General features: G+C 39.8%; 1 protein-coding gene across 1 annotated transcript in view; it reads left to right on the forward strand.

The window, feature by feature from the left end:
- LOC105222649 (serine-rich adhesin for platelets) overlaps positions 1 to 19944 on the forward strand; it is an 86832-nt gene extending 66888 nt beyond the window's left edge. Inside the window, exons 2-7 of the mRNA XM_049454879.1 lie at positions 11789 to 13007; positions 13077 to 13290; positions 13360 to 14054; positions 17630 to 17832; positions 17964 to 18116; positions 19290 to 19944. Of these exons, the coding sequence (XP_049310836.1) occupies positions 11789 to 13007; positions 13077 to 13290; positions 13360 to 14054; positions 17630 to 17832; positions 17964 to 18116; positions 19290 to 19424 (2619 nt within the window). The 3' untranslated portion in view covers positions 19425 to 19944. The remainder of the gene's footprint in view (positions 1 to 11788; positions 13008 to 13076; positions 13291 to 13359; positions 14055 to 17629; positions 17833 to 17963; positions 18117 to 19289) is intronic.
- Positions 19945 to 23014: the final 3070 nt, after the last annotated feature.

Genomic DNA, 23014 nt, shown 5'->3' on the forward strand with positions numbered 1-23014 from the left:
ATGCACAGAAATCCAACGTAACCAGAGATTTGTTAAGTAAGAGCCACCGGCAACGAAAATATTTTTCGAAAACTAAAGGATCTTCCAATTAAAGTTTAAAAAAAGAAGAGCTACTCCTCTCTATTTTATTAGGTTAGGTTAGTCTGGTAGGCCAATGAGTCCCGCATGGACTAGGGTTGGTTCTTGGCGATACCAGATGAAATTCAGTTACTTGGTCCTTGAGGAGTAGTCGTCTTTTACGATGCCTGCGCTTTGACGCCAATTTTAATTGACTCTGCGGCCTCGATATCTCCTCCAGTGAATCATACCGTGGGGACCCCAGATGTTTACAGTGTGCAAAAGAGATGCCTTATTGTTACCCTGGTGCCTTGTTCTAAACATTTCCTGCAGTCTTCTCGTCCCGTTAACCCCGTCCTGCGGGCCTGTGTCGCCACCAGACAGTGGACTAGTTAGTATTCCGATCATATTCCTACAGTCTCTTCTATCGAGTACCAATTGAAATTTTGTGTACTTCCAATGTACCATTTTGCACATAACTTTTGCAGTATTGCACCCAAGTAGCTCATTCCATTAAGTTTTTGTTTTCATTACCATGCTTCTGTTCAGATCATCGTAGAGACTATGCATTTTATGAAAAATAAATCCGAATTGATAAGACGGGTATAGTTAGTTAGATATTGTGGCTATCTGGCGACGTACCTAGGTCTTTAGACGACCCATTATGAAACCAGCTGGATTGAAGTTTCCTAACTCTATTTTTTCCTATCTGTAGCAAATTTTGTTCGTCTCTGAAGGTTTTATCTGTGCAACGTCCGAGAGTCAAAGCAGCCTCGACCGATGGTTGTAATTCTGCCAAAGCCTTGCCAAAGCCATAGAATATACTCGTATGTATCTTCTTTTTTATTGACATAAACACTGTTAAAAGCAACTTTGAAATCGACAAAGAGATGGGGGTGTTCACGAGTATTTTCCAAGACTTGGCGCATGGTGAATCAGTTATTTGTTTTCTAAGCCTAAAGCCACACTGACAAGGTCCATAATGTGCTCGATAGAACCTTATATGCGATGCTGAGGAGACTTATCCCACGGTGGTTGGCGTCGGGCGTGCTTTTGTCCTACCTTATCAGTTCTTCGCCGCCGTATTTATAACACGCTGGACTATCCATCGGCCCCTCAGGCGAGTAATTGCTATCTGAACTTATTTATGGCCGGATGGTTGGAGAATCAACTTCACCTTCTGCTGGTGTTAAGCTTTCACTGCCATTCAGCAGGCTGGATAAGTGTTCCCTTCATAATTTTAGTATGCTCTGAGCTCCGGTCTTGAAACCTTCCGTTAGTCGCCGCATTTTTTCGTATATTCTGCGAGCATCACCCCTGGCGGCCAGCTTGTTAAGCTCTTCATACTCAAGCATTTAGGCTTCCTCTCTTTTTTTGTCTGCAAATGCGTCTCGCTTAACTCTTCAGCCCTCGGTATTTAAAGTAGCTCGCACGTGTTGTGCTCGATTATAACGTTGCTAGGTAGGCTGTCTGTTTTCTCTTCAATGCAACACGACACAGTCCTCATCGTACCATCTGTTTATTTATCTTTTCCGAAAACCAATTATTTCGTTTGCAGCTGTACGTAAGAAGCTTGAAATGACGTCCCTCGGTTTCCTTTTACCGAGTTGCATGAGTGCTCTCAAAGAGGAGGAATAGAAAATCGTCCGGCTGTCTGTTGTGATTGCAGATTCTCAACGTCGAACCCTCCTTGTGTTTGTTGAAGTGCGTTTTTTGCTGCACAGAGGCGGGTGCGAACTTTGGTTGCAACAAGATAGTGGTCCGAGTCGATATTAGGAACTCGAACGTATGCGCGTATAAATCACTGGAGACATGTCTTCCGTCTATCATAACATGATCGATCTAGTTGTTGGCTTTTCGATCCGGAGACAGACAGGTAGCTTCCTTATGCTGAAATCTAGTACTACAGGTAACCATATTTCGGGCTCCGGCGGAATCGATCAGCCTCAACCCAATTGTTTCATCATGGAGACTTAATTTACCGACCGTTGTGCTAAAGACACTCTCTTTTCTCACTCCAGCTTTAAAGTAGCCAAGCACGATTTTGACATCGGGGCAAACTCTCAGCAAAGGGGTAGCGTGGGCATAGAAGAGCATATAATATATAATAACTATATAAGTAGCTAAAGGCATATAAATTCCCTCTTTATCGGATAATTGCTGGGTGGACCGGATAAAAATACTATTTTGATAGGTAGCAATTATAATGGATAATAGAACCAAATCGATTACCTCTTCTCCTTTGGCACTAGAACCGTGGGTCGCTATTGGCCGAAAACACAAAACTTCGCCAGTTGCCCTATCCCTACAGTTCTAGATCCCAAGTGTATACAGGTCGCTTTGCACTTGGTTCTTCCATTTAATGCGTGGGCACTCGTGTTTCCATTGACCGCTCATGGATACGGCTTCTAAGGCCTTTCGGAGAACAGTCTCGATTGCGCCAACTACTTTATCAGCTCGGTTCGTTACCGTCCGTATAATAGAACGAAAGCGATCTGCTGCTCTTCTTTTAAAATGAAATACATATGTAAAAAAAATTACTACATAGAAATCAGTTCAAATTCTAAATTAAAAAAATTGAGAAAGAGAATCGAATCCATTAGCTAGTGATTGCTCTGCCAAAGCCCATTCTCATAACCTATTAGACGATCTAACTATAAATCTGGCTAAAGTCATTTACCTGTAAATTGCCTGCAAATAAAGCCCATTTATGGACTTAGAAGCTGTGTAAGGCATAAGCTAACAAATAATATAAATATACTTGTAAATACTAAGCGTCAATAGATTCTTATTTGCTTTTCGTTATTTACTTAACATATTTGTGCAATAACCTTTTGATTTTCTTCTTCTTTCCTTGTTCAAATTGTAAATATTTTCATTTCTACTTATATACTTACTATATACAAATATATGGCTCCAATCTGCTATTTACTTTTTCTATTGAGTTATGTGTGCTTATTGTTTAATTTTTGTTTTTGTAGACCTAGTTTCTCCAGTAACATTTTTAAGTCTAGCTTTTGTTTGGCTATCAATCGAATCGATAAACATGAATGCATGTGTGGTATATGTATATGTGGATCTTTCATTCACTGTATGAATCTTTGGCTTCCCCAGTATATATAATACCTTAAGTTAAACATAATCTTTTTGAATTCCACACAATTGTTTTGCAAAGAAAAAATCGTATTTTAGTATTATTATTTCGTATTGTTCTGTAAAAAGTGGCATGTATTGACTATCTATCGCCAATTATCATATAAATTGCTTACTCTATATCTATTTTTACAGTAGGAATCTCATGTCACTAACCCGATTATTGGTTATTTGAAAAGCTGTTTCGAAGCCAAAAGTTTAAAAAGACAAAAGTCGAAACTTAATATTTGTTTACCAAATCGGCAACAAGGCGATCCATAAGACATAAACCTTTTAAACACGGAGAGATCTGCTTACTTTCTTATTATATTTTTCATTCTAAATAGGATTTCCCAAAATAACTTTATATTCGGATTGTTAGTAAAGATTTTCAAAATTCTTTCAGCCTAAATCATGCTCGTTTTTAACATTGCTCTTGCAAAAATGCCACTCTAGCCGAGTTGAGTGACCTTGTTGTGAAGCAAAGTTAGCGACGCGACTTCGTTGAAAATTCTTGGCCTTAGACTGTGGAAGTTGTTGCTTTTTATAAACTCCCTCTTTTACTAAAAAAGTTTAAATCAATGCTGGTCTAAAGGTTAGCAACAATAAACAAAAATTATCCTCAAACTGTATTAGAAGAGGTTTGATGAGTTTTCGGGACTGATGCTTTATTCCCAAAATGTAAAACCGTAATTATCCGTCAAAAAGTTAGAGGCTCGCTTGAAGATGACCCATTGGAACCACAGCTTAACATTTGTACCGAACTTATGATATTTAATTTATTGTCTTAAATGTCACCTTGAAATCAACTCGGTAAATGTCAACTAATATGAAAGGTGGTTCCTAGAGGTTCCCCACTTTTTTTTATAGAAAAAACATAGAAACTTCAAATTTAATGGGGAATGGGGTTTATTGTCATTCGAAGGAGAATTCTTTGGCACTTATTTTTTGAAGATTATCTCTTTCAAACGTTGGTCGTGGCTACGTCTAAGGATCCGTTGAGTCCAGTTTTCGATGACTCGTTCGAGCATTTCGACTCGTAATTGGCGAATGACTTGCGTGAGGTTCGAAGGCCTGAATCGAAGCGGGATTGTCCGCATAGTCCTAAGACTTTATATATCCACACAACAAAAAGTCTAACGGTGTGATATCACATGATCTTTCTGGCCAATCGACCAGCCCAAAACCAAAGTGTTCTCTAAATAAATCTATTGATAGATGCTATGTGTGAAAAGTGGCGCCGTATTGCTGAAACCAAGAAGGGCTCAGCCTAGACAGAAAGCACTCATGAAAACCCAACATTGAGGAAAACGCAAGGAAGGCATCGATTTGCCTGTATTGCTGCAGGGGAGCCATTGGCAAAAGGTGGGGACTCTGAATAAACGTATTTACTTGGCACTCTGATACCATAGTTAAGCCAGTACTGATATATGGAATTTTTGTATGGTAGCATGGCGCTTGAAAGGACTACATTCGCGAAAAAATTGGCGAATATTCAAGGGGCTCTTCTCATCAGCCTTTTTGGTGTACTAGGAACCACACCAACTATGGCGCTGAATGTTTTACTGTACAGCCGCAAATTGTGTGGCCGCTATCTTTAGCCTCAGAGAATATGGGTAGTTAAATGACTGCGAGCCCGAGAACTCAAGAATCTTCACACATTTGGCCACGAGAACTGTCCTCAGCCTTAGAAAATATTGGTAGTTAAATGACTGCGAGCCTGGACACTCTGGAATTCTCGCACACTTTCATTGAGTTCCAAAATACTTGGATTACAAGGTCGCCAATCTTAGCCCTGGGTGTCGCTTCTCTGCGCACATGCTTTTGACGGTGGTACAAGAAGAAAGGACTCGCTGGAGGAGATGCGTATGTGAATTTTTTCAAATGGATCATGCGAAGATTGTTTTATGGTCACTACAGCGTCTTTCAAACGAAGGTGGCTGCAATAAAGGTAGCATGAGATGCTCCGGAGCGTAGGCTAATTCAGAGTGTTGGATATAGTAGAACAGTAATATTAGTCTTGAGTGGTGAAAGAACGTCTAGACTCCTTATCGAGAATAAAGTTATTTTATGATAAAACTGGTAAGATACCTGCCACAGCGGTATTTCAGGAAACTATAAGGCTGAAGAGCTTGTTAAACCTGGTACTTCAGACTCAACAACTGCGGAATGTGAACGGCTTCTTGTGGTTCACTATTGAACTATTGGGTCTCAGACCAGGTCAACAAGCGTTCGTCAAGGTCCAACTGGCCCAGCGTAAATCGAAAGAAGTATAGAAAACTCTACGCTCTTAGCAAGATCCATCTTTCAATGGTTCTAGGAGTTCTAAGCGGACACTGTCCGATCAGGATGCATGCAGTCAGCTTGAACATCTTACCGGATGCTAGCTGTATGAGCCGTTTCGAAGAATATGAGATAGAACCATCTGAGAATTTTCTAAATTTCGACCTCTCAGTAAAAGGATAAGAGCTTTTTAGCCGCCTGTTGACTCGATTCGAAGAATATTGACGGGCTTTACTTATTTCAATTACATATTCATTTGCCGATCAATAAGTGTCGGTCTCACTTTCGCTTGTCTCAAATGCTGTCGTTCAGTTTTATTCTGAAATTTGTTTTTATTTTGCAAATGTGAACACTTCAAAAATAATTACTGTCCTCACTTGTGGCAATGCATATGCTTAGACAATAGAAATCATGTGATCTTTAACACCTTTCACTTCTCTAATGAAACACTCTTGGTTTCCTATCGGCGCGAAGTCGCTTACTAGTGTCACAATCTCTGCTCTGCTTACATTACTAAATCTAATTTCAAGTAGTGAAATTGTCCTCAACGGTATTTTTTATCTTCGTTAAGATTTTATAATTTCGCTTTTATGCCGCTGGCGTTTTACGAGCAAGTCGGCCGCTTGAATTGGCCTAGCGAAAACGCTTAACGCTCAGCAATCCAATATGCCGGCAAGTACATACAAGCAATTTTCGATAAGGTTCCAAAGAAATTCGCGCAAATTTAATTAAATAGCAAATCATGCTGAATTTCTATTGAACACTTGACAGGCACAAAAAAATTATAGAAAAAACCAGCAACAAATGCCCGCAAGTAAAGCTTTACGAACACTTATCGGGCGAGACACAAGCTAGCTGAAGGGCTTAGCGCCGAAAAATGTGGAAAGCATAGATCGAAATTGAAACTGTGTTGTTATTGTCATAAGCACAAAGAAGGGTATTGCGGTTGGAAGATCACACTGCTACGCTTCATTGCTCGTGCTCGTGCTGTTACTTCAAGCTCGGACCGTTGCTAAGGCTATCGAAATTCAATAGTTTCTAATCCGTGGCGTTTCAAGCGTTGCGCCTTCGACGTTTGCTTTAGTGTTGTTGTAGTGCTTGTAGCCACAGTTAGTACTTTACTTGTAGATAACGGGTGATACATTTCGAGGTTCCCCACTTTTTTAAAGAAAAAACACAGAAACTTCAAATTTAATGGGGAATGTTTATTATCACTCGAAAGAACATTTTTTGGTATTTATTTTTTGAAGATTATCTCTTTCAAATGTTGGCCGCAGCTACGTCTCAGATAGTCCATTGAGTCCAATTTTCGATGATTCGATCGAGCATTTCGACTAATAACTGACGAACGGCACGCGTGATGTTTTGCGCCAATGCCTGATTCGTAGCGGAATTCTCCGCATAGACTTTAGACTTTACATCTTCTCCAAAACAAATCCATTGATTGATGCAATGTGTGGGAAGTGAAGCCAACCAAATGTCGCCGAGATCACGAGCTTCAATTTCAGGCATAAAATAGTCGGTTATCATGGCGCGATAGTGTTCACAATTGATGGTTACGTTCTCTCCGTCATCATTTTTGAAGAAATATGGACCAATGATTCCGCCGGCCCACAAACCACACCAAATCCATTTTTTGGATGAAATAACGGGTGATTTTTTGAGGTTAGGATTTTCATGCATTAGTATTTGACAGATCACGTGGGATTTCAGACATGGTGTCAAAGAGAAAGATGCTCAGTATGCTTTGACATTTCATCATGAATAGACTTACTAACGAGCAACGCTTGCAAATCTTTGAATTTTATTACCAAAATCAGTGTTCGGTTCGAAATGTGTTTCGCGCTTTACGTCCGACAAATTTTGTTCAGCGATGAGGCTCATTTCTGGTTGAATGGCTACGTAAATAAGCAAAATTGCCGCATTTGGGGTGAAGAGCAACCAGAAGCCGTTCAAGAACTGCCCATGCATCCCGAAAAATGCACTGTTTGGTGTGGTTTGTACGCTGGTGGAATCATTGGACCGTATTTTTTCAAAGATGCTGTTGGACGCAACGTTACGGTGAATGGCGATCGCTATCGTTCGATGCTAACAAACTTTTTGTTGCCAAAAATGGAAGAACTGAACTTGGTTGACATGTGGTTTCAACAAGATGGCGCTACATGCCACACAGCTCGCGATGCTATGGCCATTTTGAGGGAAAACTTCGGACAACAATTCATCTCAAGAAATGGACCCGTAAGTTGGCCACCAAGATCATGCGATTTAACGCCTTTAGACTATTTTTTGTGGGGCTACGTCAAGTCTAAAGTCTACAGAAATAAGCCAGCAACTATTCCAGCTTTGGAAGACAACATTTCCGAAGAAATTCGGGCTATTCCGGCCGAAATGCTCGAAAAAGTTGCCCAAAATTGGACTTTCCGAATGGACCACCTAAGACGCAGCCGCGGTCAACATTTAAATGAAATTATCTTCAAAAAGTAAATGTCATGAACCAATCTAACGTTTCAAATAAAGAACCGATGAGATTTTGCAAATTTTATGCGTTTTTTTTTAAAAAAAAGTTATCAAGCTCTTAAAAAATCACCCTTTAGCAACTCTTGAATACGTTCTGGTTGCTCTTCGTCCCAAATACGGCAAATTTTAATTGTTTACATAACCATTGAGCCGAAAATGGATCTCATCGCTGAACAAAATTTGGCTCGAAAACGTCGGATCTTCTTGAAACTTTGCAAGAGCCCAAGAGCCCAAAATACGCCAAGTCGTTCCATATGTCAGTCTAATCGACTGTCCACAGTCTTCATGTACACTCTCAGCTACGGCTGCTATAATTCCTTCACAGCGTGCTGAGCGTTGTCTATTCGGTCGAATATTATCTAAAAAATAATGCTGAGTCGCAAGATGTGTGATGGTGTTGCGTATAGTAGGGTCAGTAGCCGATTATGTTGACTATAAGTTGAACGAAAAGCTATTGAAAGAGGTACCTTTGCTTGAATCACCCGCTACTTATGTCTGGCTCTAGGTACACCAGCCGTGGCAGCTTCATTGTGCCCCGTGGCACGTTACAAATCAACGCTGAAGCTTGGCCTAAACACCTGCCCAAGCTGCATGCGCCACATTATTATTATTGTTATTGTTATTATTTTGCTTTTGCGCCATTGTGACCGGGTTGAGATTAAATGTTCCGATCGACGAAAAATGGGTTAATGCTTTGGTGCAGCGAAAAACTCAGCTCAGCGCGGTCGATCTGTAAGCTCACTCGCTCGGCCACTCGCCATTATACTACATATGTACATATGTGTGTTTGTATGGATGTCTGAAAGTGGTAAAGAGTTGGCCGTTTTGTTTACTTGTCGCACTGGTTCAACGGTGGTGCACATTATGGTCGGTCGGTTGCTGCTGGTGGTGGCATCGCATGCGGCATCGTTGAAAGTGACAGCGTTTATTGTTGTAACTGCTTGTGCTGTGTGTTCGTCTTAGTGGATTTTCTGGATTTTGTACAATAGACAATGCACTTACATGTACGTATGTATGTAGCTAAATGCTTATAATAGAAATGTGAACTACTGTACGGCATTAACTTAAAGCACTTTTCTTCTCGTTTAAGAAAAAATGGAAAGTGGTTTCGCATTGTTTTAAAATAACACACGGCCATTTGTGGTATGTAGAAGAAAAATTGATCGTCGGAAAAAATTTCCAAAGCTGTTACATATAACTAAATACATATGTATCTACATATTTGCAACAGTTAGCCATATACTAAGACCAAAGTGTAGTTTTGTATTTTCAATGGTGCCGTATCCTAAAGTCAAAGTTGCTGCTCTTTGTTTTTGCACTGACATCCAGTTGGGAATGGTCATTATTTTTGTTGCAGTGGAAATGTCAAAAAACCGTTTCCAAATAATAAAGGAAATACTGTCGCATTGACAGTTCATAGATGGATAATAATTTTGGTCCATTTCGAATATGAAGATCAGGAAACTTCTTGTATTGCAAGTGCCCCCTGTCTGTTTTAACAGCTTGATATAGTTTCGTGGACTGCTAGTGTTTGATTTCAAAATATTTCAAACCACTGACATAAGTCACGTCTATTTGAAAATCACAAAAAGATTTTAGTGAGATGTCTTACCTTTCTAATGATAAATTCATATTCTCCATTGTTATTTATTTAACTGGTTTGGGTTAGGCTCAAACGGTGCAAATAATCTTCAATAAAAACTAAATGCTACAAGAAATATTCCCTGAACCTCTAAAGCTAACTCATAGTTTCCCAGACAACCGCTGAGTAGTTGACAATTAGCGCTCTACACAAAAAATGGGCTTAGGTTAAGGTTAGGTTAGATGCCTGATCAAAGTGGTCAAGTGTGGTCTGATATAGATAGTAGGTATAGAAAAGAAGAACTCCTCTGATCGAACTTATAAATTAGCTAAACGCTTAGTAGGCCGCTATACTAATTTGCACAGGCATTTTATTTCTATTCCCTCCTGTTCGGTGGGGTGTCTGAAGGTATGCAATCCCAAGTGTTGAGTTGTTTTCACATCATATTCTTCCATGCAGCTTCCGCAAACGGCGTCTGGTAAGATTCCTAGCCTTACTGCGTGGACACAATAAGGCAACGGCCCGTTAAAAGCCTCACAACTACGAAGAGGCTAGCCTAACTGAGGGCAAAGATATTCCTAGATCTCTGGCGATCGATGTTGGGTCAAAAGGCTTTTGCGGCAGCCAAGCTTCCCCGTAGCCTAGCTATCTAGTCGTAGAACACAAGAAGGTACGGAAGCACCCACCCGCTCTCATTCTACCGATAGCGGTTCTAGTGTGCCTTTCTTGCTAGCTCATAAGCTTTACAGTTTCCTACGATTCCGTTATTATCTGATACCCATACCAGTTTTATCACAAAAACAATCGATGCTATTGATAGCTACATTAGGCACTCTTTGACCAGACCTAAACGGACTGTTAATGAGTTCAAGGCTAGTATCGTCACTCTGCTATCCGAGTGACTGGTCACTTTTCAGAAGGAGGCTGCACTCCAGAACAGTACATCTACTGCTACCTCGGCCTGAAACCTTGGCTTGGAAAACACTGCAATAGACAGGAAGTCTGATACTGGAGTTAATAGAGATCTCCTGACAGTAAACCCCTCCACCAACCTTACGCCCAAGCTTTGATCCATCCGTTAAGAAGTTCATCTCCTCCAACGGCTTCTTCGCACCCACATCTCCCTCGCAGGTATATGGGTAGCCAGAGTACGGTCAGAGTACGGTTTGGCGACTCCATGATCCAAGTGATCGAGTATGAAGTCAAAGTGAGTGAGAATTTCTGAGTGTAGATTGTATAGAACATAATGGGATCGACTAGGATGTCGTAGAGCCAGAGAACCATTTTCGTTGAAAGACTTCACCTTTAACCAATGGTTTCTCTACAGCAGTACAAGACAATCGATGCCCTTTTTGCTCTTTCTACGATACTCGGCTTCCATGAACGCTTCCTATTCAGAATGAACCCCTAGATATTACGCTGTATTCGCCGGTTCATGACGGATATCTCCCATTTACGGTAGCGGTGCCATCGGGATCGCGCGTAGAAAATTTCAGATCGATTTCTCAAACTGAGGGACTAGTTTGGACAGACGTCTCAGCTCGTCACGTTAATTATTTATACCTCAGAAGGCAAGTGCTCGAGACGATTACTTTTAAAATCGCCAGCACATCAACTTTAATGCCACGAATGCACCTCCACCGCTCTGATGTTGCTATTAGTACTTTAATTCTGCCTCGACAGGTTCAATTATAATCGATTTGCCATTACGCAATGCACTTGTGGCGCGCAACATGAGAAATTTTCACAAAGTCTCTTAACAGTCAGAGAGACGTGGGCGTAGTTACCACATTCTTCAACGAAACGCCCCTTCTATGGGTGAGAAATGGCTGCTGACGGTGATTTGCAATTACGAAATTTGACTGGATTTCGCTTTCACATGTTGTACGCCCATCGCACTGGCTGTACGTGCAACATAATTATTATCGAAGCTGCCAGCAGTCTTCAGCTTCAGTTGATATTTCCAAACGAGCTCTTACATAGACATACCTACACACAAACTGTCTGAATTGGAATCTTTAAAAAAAATTAAGGAAAATGTAGAATGAGTAAACTGAAAAATGGGTACTCGTCTCGACGTCTAACGGTTATTTTTCAAATAACTTTAACTTTAGGGCAGCCATTACTTTTTCCAATCATTTTTTATTGACGTTGAAGTGGGCAACAACTAAAATATTTTGATTTTTCTTCTCTTCCCAACACGCTTACCGCCAACAGATGGAGGAAATTACGGAAGGTATTGAGAACATTGATCTAATATTAAATGATGAAGGGCAGCCGGTAGAGGTCAACAATGCGCGCTCAAGTGAGTCGAACGCGTTGGATGAAGTGTCGGCAAACAACTACTCCAACGAACTCGAAGACGATCCGAGTGGCGACGCCGACACTTTGAGTGCCGATGGCAGTTCACTGGATGCTAATACCGCTGAGAATGCCGCCAATACCGCAACAACAACCACAACAACCTTCTACACGGGGCATTTGTCCGTGTCATCATCATCATCCGTTATGTCGACGTCATTACATATCGCCGCGCAAACGAAATTAAAACAAAGCGAAGACGGCGGCGTAAACGTGATCGCACGTCGACCTAGTTTCGATGCAATGCTGCAGCAGACACAACAACAACTACAACAGCCATTATCCAGCACACAGCAAGCGCACAGCGTCAACTACGCATCACAAACACATATGCAGTTGGTCGGCGGCAGTCCGGCACGTCGCAACCCACTCAACTTCGGCGGCATGCAACACAGCAGTCCCAGCATGCTGGAACGACGTAGCTCGGGCGGCTATTGCGCCGGCGCACAACGCTCTTCGATGACCACGCCAGACAGCGGCATCAGTCAAACACAATCCTCACAATCATGCACGCCCGGTCCGTACAGTCCGCATAGAGTGCTCTCCACACCGTTACCGGCCAAAACGTACTGTGACAAGTCGGTGAACTCGTCACCCAAGCGCATGGTATCCGCGCTCACCTCGCCCATTGAACCCTTTGCGGCGAATGTGGGACGAGAGCATGCGCTGAAGCACGAAATCGAACAATTGCAGGAGAAACTAAAAGACACCGAAGAGCGTCTCAAATCGCTGCGCATACAACACGACTCACTATCGCAGCTGCATCGCGATCTGCGTGAAAGTAACACGAAGCTGCAAGAAGAGTCGGAAATGCTTAAGTTGGATGTGCAACATCTGAACGAATGTGCCAATATATTGCGTACCGAGCTGCAAACTGCGCGCGCCGATCGCGATGAGGCGTTGAATTTGCAGAAAACGCTGCAGGGTGAATTGGAGGAGAGTCGGCAGGATAGAAAGCGTACGCAGGAGCAAAAAGACAAAGATGCCAAAACCATACAAGATCTGCAGCGACAGTGCCGTGAAATGGAGCGTATACTGATGCGCAAGCATCCGGACTCAGTGTCGGCGTTAATAGGTGAGTACCACATATTAGTTAGGTTCGGGCTTAAAAGCACGGAAACTAAATTTTGTACATATTTTGCAGTTGCTTCCAAAAATTCCGGCAAATGCGCGAGCAATGACCAGGAGAATGTCAACAGCCGCAAACTCTTGGAGCAGCGTATAGCGCAGTTGGAGTCGGATGCCAAGGAGCAAGACTTAAAAGCACAACAAATACTCGCAAATGTGCAGGCGCGCTTCAACTCAGTACAGTCCAAATATGAGACGCACATAGCCGATCTGGAAACACAAGTGCTCAGGTAAGTTAGGTTAAAGTATTCACACCTCAAATTAATATTTTTAAATTTGAAATCAACCTCCTCCAACAGCCTCCAGGAGATCAATACGAAACTTAACGAGAAGATCGAATCGCAAGTGCGCACACTGGACTACTTTGTCTCCAAGAAGGCTGAGAATTTCTACAACAATTGCACGCAAACCGATGCCAATGTCGTGGCCGTTGAGCAGGAGGCAGGCTGCAGCGGCGATATAACCAAACGCGCCAGTGTAAACACAACTGGCGAAAGAGGCAGCGCCAGCAACACTGCCACCACCACCACCACCACCTACGCCAATGCCAATGCCAATGCCAGTGCCAACAACAGCAGCACCAGCACCACCGGCACACAAACGGTACAAACGAAGCATACACGCGATCACAGCACCAACACCATTGGCACCTCGAGCGCCGTACACTCGGCAAGTTCAAGCACCAGCAGCACCGCCAACTCCACGCCCAACACCTCACGGCCAAACTCAAAACAAAGCGGCATACGCAAACCGTTCGCCACCGCCATGGGCACACTTAGCTCGGCGCTGGCATCGAAACTGCCTGTCTCACATTCGGATATGACAATTTCCGCACATCACGCACACGCAGCGGCCAAAGAGGATGCACACTTGCTGGCCACCATACGCGGCATGCGCGTCGATTTGGCGATCAAGGACAAGGCCATGCAACGGCTGACGCGCGAATTGGAGGAGTGCAAGAAGACAATAAAGAAATTGCAACGCGAGAAAGAGGGTGAGCATGTGCATGTGCGCTTTGCATGTATATATATTGTATATAAGTAATATAACGGTAAACGCGCTGCACGTGCAGGCGTTCAGTAAGCGCTTGCTTCCCAAAACCGCTGCCAAATTTTCCACTAATGGACATTTTCGATTATTTAATGTTAGGTTGCGCGCCGCGTGGCGTTCGCGTGAATTCCCACTATTTGCTGGTGAAGAGTACATTTATGCCGTTGATTAATTGACTTTCTCTGCTCGATCGCATACTTGTACATAGAAATGGGAAATTGATTGCTTGAGTGTGTTCAAATGGCGTTACAGCCGTCGCGCTTGTGCAATACACTTGGGTGAGTTATTTTTTGTGCGCGTTGTGCGCAGCGAAGGGCGGCGTTACATGTATAAAAGTATGTGTGTGCGTAGTAGCTTCTTTCAATCGCGCATGTAAAATTTACTTGGCATAGATAACGTATCGTTTCGTTTTTGTTTTATTATCCATTAGCACACCTTCGCCGCGTGCGTCGCATTTAAATGCCACTGTGATCGCCGTTATCATTGCCAGCGGCGGCAATGCGACGCAAACTGCACGCGTTACACGCTCACTCTATTATGTCAGCGAACGCAACATTTTGTAGCAGTCAACGCAGCGTGGCGTATTGATCATCTCCATTTGGCTTTTGTCTATTGTTAATAACCTCTATAAAGTGTGCATTGTATTGTTTTGTTTTCTTTTATTTTTAGGTTTTTTCCGTCTTTGTTTTATTTTTTTTTTGCTGTGTGTTGCTGTCTGTCTGCCTTTGCGTCGAAAGAAAAAGTTTTGTTTTGAAAGCGAAAGTAGCAGGCTCTTCGGCGTGTCTTCTTGACAATACCCGTAGCTTATTGCTTTTGTTTTTACACATTTATTACCGGCTTATATTCGATTTTTTAATTAATTCCTTATTTCGCGGCTACTTTGACGATGTTTCCAAAATTAATCGCGTTGCTTATTATATAACGTTTTGTTTTTTGTGTTTTTTTTTATGTGTACAATTTATTTATTTGCTTGGTAGCGGCAAGAAATTAAAAATTTAAATTGCTGCATAATTTTTTAGTGACCAAAAGAAGAAACTTTAACCACACTTAAATAAGACATTGACAGATGTGAGTGTTTGTGGTGAACGGGTGGGTGGGGTTAGTGCCATAATAGTGCATTGATCTGCATAAGAAGATGTCACTGAGATACGCGTGTTTTGTTCAGGTGAAATTTACGCGCATAAATTTGTGTTTGTATGTGTTGTGTTGATTGTTTGTGGACGAAGAAAGTGGCTGGGTGCTTTAGCACTGTAAACTAATGTGTTGCAGCGCTTGTTAGTAGGGAAAGAAACAAGCTTGAGTGGATTAGTTAAACCAAATAAAGTTAACAAAAACATCAAAAATAGTTTATATTGCATATTTTTCGTAGATAATGTAAAACAAAAGCGCGTCGAACGGCGACCTTAGTCAATATCAAATTTTGGAATTTCTTTTTTTCTCATGAAAATATTTTAGGAGGGTATGTATACATATATATTTTAAATTCAGGAATACAAAGGATCTCTAAGAATTTTCAGAACAAAAATGGTATATACACAAAAATATATATTATTACGAGAGAGGTTCCTTGTTCGAAGTTAGTATTATGTATGTTTGTATGACCCTTGTTCTTGTTGTTGTTGTTTTAGCGGGTACCTAGTCCCCGTTATTAGCCATGTTGTCATCGACGTCAACTATAGAAAGGCCCAAGGAGCATGCTGTTTCGACGGGGTCGGACCAAAGGGAGTGGGGTGTCAGATGAGTGGGGTTGTTGGGGCATGCATAGAGGTAGCCAGTATCATGTGGAGTTTTATTGGACATGTCGGGCTCTATTCTGGAGTTTAACCTACTGCAGTATCCAGAACAAAGGTGTTTAAGGGTCACTCTCGCTCGCAACTCGAGCTCTTCGTCTGCAATGGGTGGTGGTTTGACTTCAAGTACGCCACTCACTGGATGGAAGGGAGTCGGTGAAGGTGTTGATCACACACAGTGGGGTCACAGTCACAGTGGAGCCGCGAATGGTAGTCAGTGCTTGTCGGTAGTTTGTTGTGTCCGAAGTCTGGTCGACGTATTGTTTAATGTCGTCGACGTAATTGAGGAATGACCTCTTGATGTTCCTAGGAGGCGTTTCCGCTCCGTTCTGGGAGCATTTGGGCCTCACTATGTAGATGTTCAATAGGAAACATCAAGAAGCATTCTGTCTTAGTCCGGAGTGCAGTATTCTGACAGGTCTGAAGCTTTCTCGTCTGCATTCCACTGCATCCAGGCGACCCTATTGGTGCGGCATAGTTGAAGACCGGCCGGCCGATTGCCTTCTTTGTTTTTTTCCCATGTGCTGCCGGCTAGCGACTTGAGGATTTTGTTGCGGCTCTGTACTTTGACGATATTTGTGGTCGTATGAGGAATGAAGGAGCACAGACTGTAAAAAGTGACACCTAAAATTTTGGGATTATTAACAGTCGGAATGTTGACGTCATCGACTGTAATACGTTATATTGTACTCGTATGCAAGGAAGCGAGAAGGGTCGGAGAGATAGCCGTTTATTTTCGAGCACCTGCCATTTATTCCTTTGCCCGACGTCATTGTCGTGTTATAATAGGCGAACGAGGTGATAGAAATTTCCTCCATTGATTGAGGGAATTCCGAGATGTAAAAGTTAAACAGCAACGAACGGAAGAGGACACCACCTTGCGGAATGTCCTGTTTAATTATTCTCAATTCAGAGTTCTTACCTCGAAACAATACGGATGATTGTCGACTGTGTCAAAAGCTTCTCACAAGTCCAACGCTATAAGGATCGTCCTCTCGCGGGGTGGGTTTGGTTGAGGCCATAATCGGCGAAAGTAAGTGGTGCGCAGTCTTGGCATTTTAAAAAGTAAAGTGCCGCGCTCATTAGCTAAAACAGCTGCTTCGGCTGGGAAATTGTGGCGGAGATCCGCGATTCTTCCAGCCGGAATAAAGCGAGTGGTAGCAGATAGACAAAGTTATCTGACTTCGAAGTTATGGATGTCAACAGTGACGTGGGAGACAAGGCGCGAGTGCGATGACTATATATTTGATTACAGGAGATATATCATCTTGCCCTCGTGTACTACCAGATCCATTTGCTTCGCGGCGATGGAGCTATGTGTAGAAGTTCACGAAAGTGGGAAAAGTTCTCTGATTGCCATTCGCTTGGGAGTGGCCAGAAACTATTACTTTACATGTGGCTCAAGCAGCTAACGATTTCTGGTATTAGAACTCTATTCTCTTTAATTATTAAGAACTAAGGCAATATTCTTTAAACTATCTTTCTTAATTGTATATTTTGAAAAAAATCTTAATATTTACGAGAATTATTGCCATTCTATTTCAACTTCCGCGACTTCCAAAACCTAGACCAAAAACTTTGTTGGATCTCAGAAATTCATACCGAAAGCAGATTACTAAAAATTGCTTATATGATTGGTTTTTCAAATAATTCCGTTAACATTTTTATGAACAGAAGGTTCGCAAATTTTTACAAAATTTTTTCTTTTCTCTATTCCCCACCAAAACAGCACAAAAATCCGACAAGTCACAGTGGAACAGCTACACGTGCTTGAATATCGCACGGCGTAGTCACGAGGCACTGCATCACAACCAAGCGCACAGCGACCAAATGCCCGCTACCACAGAAAGTCAAACGCTGCGTGAAGCGCAAAACAAACTCAAACTGCTGGAATCGGATTATAAAATACTACATGACAAGCGTTTGAACGATGTAAGTGCAACATAAGAATTACTTGCTTGCTTGCTAATGCACTTTCAAGCAATTTTTCACTAAAATACTTTAAAATATGCATATTTTACATATTCACTAACAAATGTGCCACGCTTTGTCATTTTAAACAGCTGAAGACGCTGCAGAGTGCCCATGAACGTGAGTTGGCCTCGTGTCATGAAACGGTGCGCGTACTACAACAACGGCTCAACGAGCGCGACGAAGCTTTTGCCACACAAAAACGCCGCAAATTGCCAGTTGACTACTATGCGCTGAAAGCCAAGGTGAGTGGCACGAGCATTGCTAGTGAGCTGGATAACAGCAGCATTAGCGAACGCAGCGCAGCGTTGCAAACGGAATGTAAAGCGGCGTTGGAAAGCTGCCATAGCGGCAATGGTAGCCCGGTAACAGTGAAAAAGAAAAAGAAGTCGAGCAAAAAAAAACTCAAGTCTGAATGTCCGAGCACAAGAAAAGCGCACAGATGAAAATATCAAAAAAAAAAAATTTTTAAAAATTTCAAAAATTAAAAAAAAAAATATTAAAAAAATCTTTATATATAATTTAAAAATATTAAATAAAAAAATTATAAAAAAAAATTATAAAAAAAATTATTAAAAAAATATTAAAAAAAAATATAAAAAAATTAAAAAAAAAATTTTAATAATAAATAAAATCATTGAAGCGCAAAACTTTTACAAGCGTCATAATGCAACAGCAAAACTCAAGCGTATAATATGCGACAACGTACTTATAAATGAATTTATTAGCTTTTGTTGGCGCTTATGTGATTTTTGTTGCTTTTTAATTGCCGTATAATGTTTGGCACAATGCTTATAGTCTATTTTCTTTGGAAATCTTGTTATTTATGAGTGTTATGATTTTTGTCGCACATTCATACAGACATGTGTTTTCGTTTTGTCATACATATGTATGTATGTATGTCTGTGAGTATGTATTGTATTTTAGTAATTGTAATTTTGCGCATTTTTATGCTTTTTAAAGCGGTATTTTTCATGTACGCTTTGCTTTTTGCTGTCGCTTCCTTCCGCTTTGCTTGAATTGTTAACAGTTCATTCGCCGCCACGCATTTCTTCGCGCTTTTTCGGTCATTTATCATTTAATATACGAGCGCAACTAATTAACTTTTACATAATAATATTTTGTTTGATATTTTGTTGTTGCGCTGCGCTTCTTACCACTTCAGCGTTCGATCTCGAAAGCGTTAATGTGTGTGTGTGTGTTGCTCCACCATACTTAACTATAATAAGTATTACGACATAATATTTCGCTAGTTAAATACAACTTTGTAACGTTGTAGCTGAAAAACTATTCACGTTCGAAATTAAAGTTATTCATTTACGCGTATAACAGTAAATTTGTAGGTTAATTACAGTGTAATAATAATTTTTAACAATAATTTTTAATGTTTTGTTTTCGTTTTTCTTACGTAAACGCAGGTTTCGTCTTTGGAGCGTCGCCACTCGGAGCGTGAGGAACGCCTGCGCATGCTCGTAGATGCGTTGAGCAAAGGACGTCTCACTGGTGCTATTGAGGACTTGCTCGGTGACAACAACAATCAGCGCAGCACCTAAAAGCGCGTTTAATAAGCGTCAACAGCAATAATGTTGTTGTTGTTGAATTACCAGTATTTTGCTGATTAAAAAAATCCGGGTCCGTTTCGTTTACGTAGACTCGACTGTCAGCAATCATCGTAACCATCGGCCAAGCTTCTAGCTGCTATTTAGCACCCTGTCTGCACATGTTGCGCACATTGCCAGCGCAAGAAATATAAAAAAATAGAAATTAAAACAAAAATGCTCAGTATTAAGTACCAGTGCCCGCCCATAGCTGCGCGCTCCCACACAACGCCCACTTTTAAAGTCACTTTTACAACAAGTACAACAACGTTTAGTTTTAGTTGCAAAATTTTAAATTCAATTTCAATGCTCATCAAGCCAGCAAGCAAGTCATATGCGCGTTGATGAGCGGTTTTAAAGTCAATATACTTTCTATATATATATATGTGTGTTTGCATGTATTAAGGAGCGCAGCAAATGTTTGCCATCCATTTCAATTGTGGTTATGCAGTAATTATTCAACGATCCATATAAGGTATGACTTTTAAAACACATACACTATTTTGTAAGCGAATAATATTAAGTATTGTTATCAGCGAAAAATTGCATTGCATTGCACATTGTCCATTAAATTGTTTTGTAAATTGACTATGCAATTAAAAGTTGTCCAAAATGCGCTTAAAAGCAAAAACAAAGTTGACTGAATATTTACACAAAGCATGCGCTGAGCGGCGCTTGTGCTATGAGCATATGTGACACCCACTTCCTGGGGGTAAATGACAGATTTTAATTAGATATATATACATGTATGTATGTAGTTTAGATATAATATGTGTGTGTAGTTGTAATGGCACGTCAATATTTTGTTATATTGTGAGTAATTAGGGGAGTGGCTGCCATTTAGAAATTTGCTGTAATCACGTAGAATTCAAATTAGTGCGTATAATTACTGATAATAATGTTTCAACTAAAATTTATAATAATTAGTTTGTTGAAAAATAGCTTTTCATTAACCATTTTCAAGTTCAAAATAATTCTCAGCAGTTTCCGTTTGAGTTTAAGAAAGATACGAATTGTCAAAAATATGCAAACAATGCGTTCGTCGTTAATATTACTTCCATCCCAATTTTTAGTTTTTTATTAAATTATTTGTATTTATTAATTTTTTACATTAATTTTGTTTCTATTTAATTTTTTATGTCCTGAATGAGATATATTAAGTTTACCACCTTGACTCAGAATAAAACAGCGGAGACCTATAAGATACATACTTACATATATGTATACATACATAAATGATTAACATGACAGGCTGAGTCAATTTAGCTATGTCCGTATGTCTGTCTGTTCGTTTGACTGTATATAACAACGGTGCAACCTCTAAAGAAATTGCAACTGCTCGACCAAAGTCAAACTAACGACATTTTTGTATACTTTTATGCTATATACAATGCCCCTGTAAAGGGTACTAAAGCTTTGGTGCAGCCGAAGTTAATTTTTTTCTTGTTATAAATATTAAAATAAAATATTCGTTTTAGAGTTGCAAGACTGAAGGGGTTATATACAGTGAGAAGGCCGAAAAAAGGGAATATTACAGTATTTTTTCTAACAACCACAGCTGATGTTTAAAAAAGACCATTATACTATATATCTCTGAACTGGATCCGCTGAATTTAAAAAACCTAACAGACTTCGTTAATGTAATGTTAAATCTGGTAATTATCAAAGGAATAAGCAAAATAAATCTTTTTACCATATGGTGGTTTTAAAAATATATTTATCGGTGAGAAAAAAATTCGTTACTTACCAAAAAATATATTTAAGAAACTCGTGTTCAAATTTGAGGCTAATCGGTGTAGTCGTTTTGAGTAATATTGGTCACCGACTTTGATAACACCATTTTGAGAAAAACGCGTTTAAATTTTGGCCTTGTACTTCCATGCTCTCCGTAACGCCTTTTCAAATTTGCGTGTAACTTAGAAAATATTCACCGTAACGATACGAAATTTCTGTGTGTATTCTTAAATATATGTACGTACATTATGAGAATAAAATAAAAAATCGATTTTTTGAAAATTCGAGCTGTATATAACCCCTGAAGAGAACAACAGCTATAATAAAATACCATAATTCAATGGTATAGATGTTGTCTTACTTTCTCTTACCAAAATTGTTTTAATCCATAATGTCAAACAAACTTTTTTGTTTTATATTATGAATATCTTATTTCCATTTTGATGAAATCTTTCAAAAATATATTTTTAAATTATCAAAAGAAAACAGCTGATTTTAACATTATGAGTTAAAATACTTTTAACAAATTGATATTTTTGGGTTATCGACATAACCTTATATATGTAATTGAATCATTCAGAAATTCCATTACCAGAATTTCGCAGTTTTCGAATTTCAAATACTTTATATTCTGAGTGTAAGAAATAACCGCTAAATGAGCACAAAGTTGCAGCACTTACACATATAGTATGTTGCGAATAGTACGCTCAGTAGGCCCATATGTTGACCATAAGTCAGCGAAGTGCGTGAAACACATTCGTTACAGAACGTGAAGTTGAACGATTTGTAAACGTTGTTCAGGCGTAAGTCTTTCCATGATGAAATGCCAAACAATACTGAACAAAAATAACATGACAACTTGACACGACTCACGCGTGATCTGTCAAAAAAGGCTATTGAAAAAAGTACCTTTACTTGGATCACGTTAAAAACTGACAAAATATCAGCGTTTAAAAAATGGATTATATCCAAATGTCGGTCTTTTTTGGCTAGTTAAAATATGATTTTTAATGTAGAACTAACTATCTATGAAAAAACTTGATAGTGATTGAATCATTTCTCTCCGAAAAAAAATCATAAAACGTTGTTTCGAAAAAAAATGTTTAAAGACATATTGAATATATGACTATTGGATGCTACACTTTAAAAGACTTTGACTCAAAACATCTGTTAAATATTCTTTAAAAATCATAATCTGTTATTTTTGGAAATATAAATGTTTCACCTAGGCCTTCTAAGGGGTTACATGAGTTTCACGTCTTCAAAAAAATATAATTTTTTGCTGTCTTATTTAAATCTATAACATCTCTAGAATATTGTCGTAAATTCTCAATTTGAATAATAGTATTGGGGGTAAGGTCTTGAATGAATGAAGGAAAAATATCTGGAGAGTTCCACTAAAATTTGCATATTTTTGTAAAAACGACTTCCAATTACAATTCAATTTTCTTCGTCCAATACCTAGTTTATGTTCTTAATTAGGACTCGTGTTTTCTTTATTTTTACCTTTGATTATCCTTTAAGACGTCGCAATGACTGAGTTTCTTCACGATTGCAGAAATCAGATGTTTAATATCTCACTAGTTCATATTTTTACGTAATAAAATGTTATCCATTTCTCAGTAAGTACTTTTAGAAATCTGTCTGTTTTTTTTTACAAAAAATGTCTCAACATAACTTGAATTAAAAAATGCCAAATTCGGAAACTATAATATTATTATAAATTGAAATAAAAATATGTTTGTGAATTTATACTTATGTATAAATATATGAACATACATACATAAAAGCCAGTAAACGGAAAGCCAATG

The sequence above is a fragment of the Bactrocera dorsalis genome, chromosome 4, assembly GCF_023373825.1.
Source record: "Bactrocera dorsalis isolate Fly_Bdor chromosome 4, ASM2337382v1, whole genome shotgun sequence".
NCBI classification, from domain to species: Eukaryota; Metazoa; Arthropoda; class Insecta; order Diptera; family Tephritidae; genus Bactrocera; species Bactrocera dorsalis.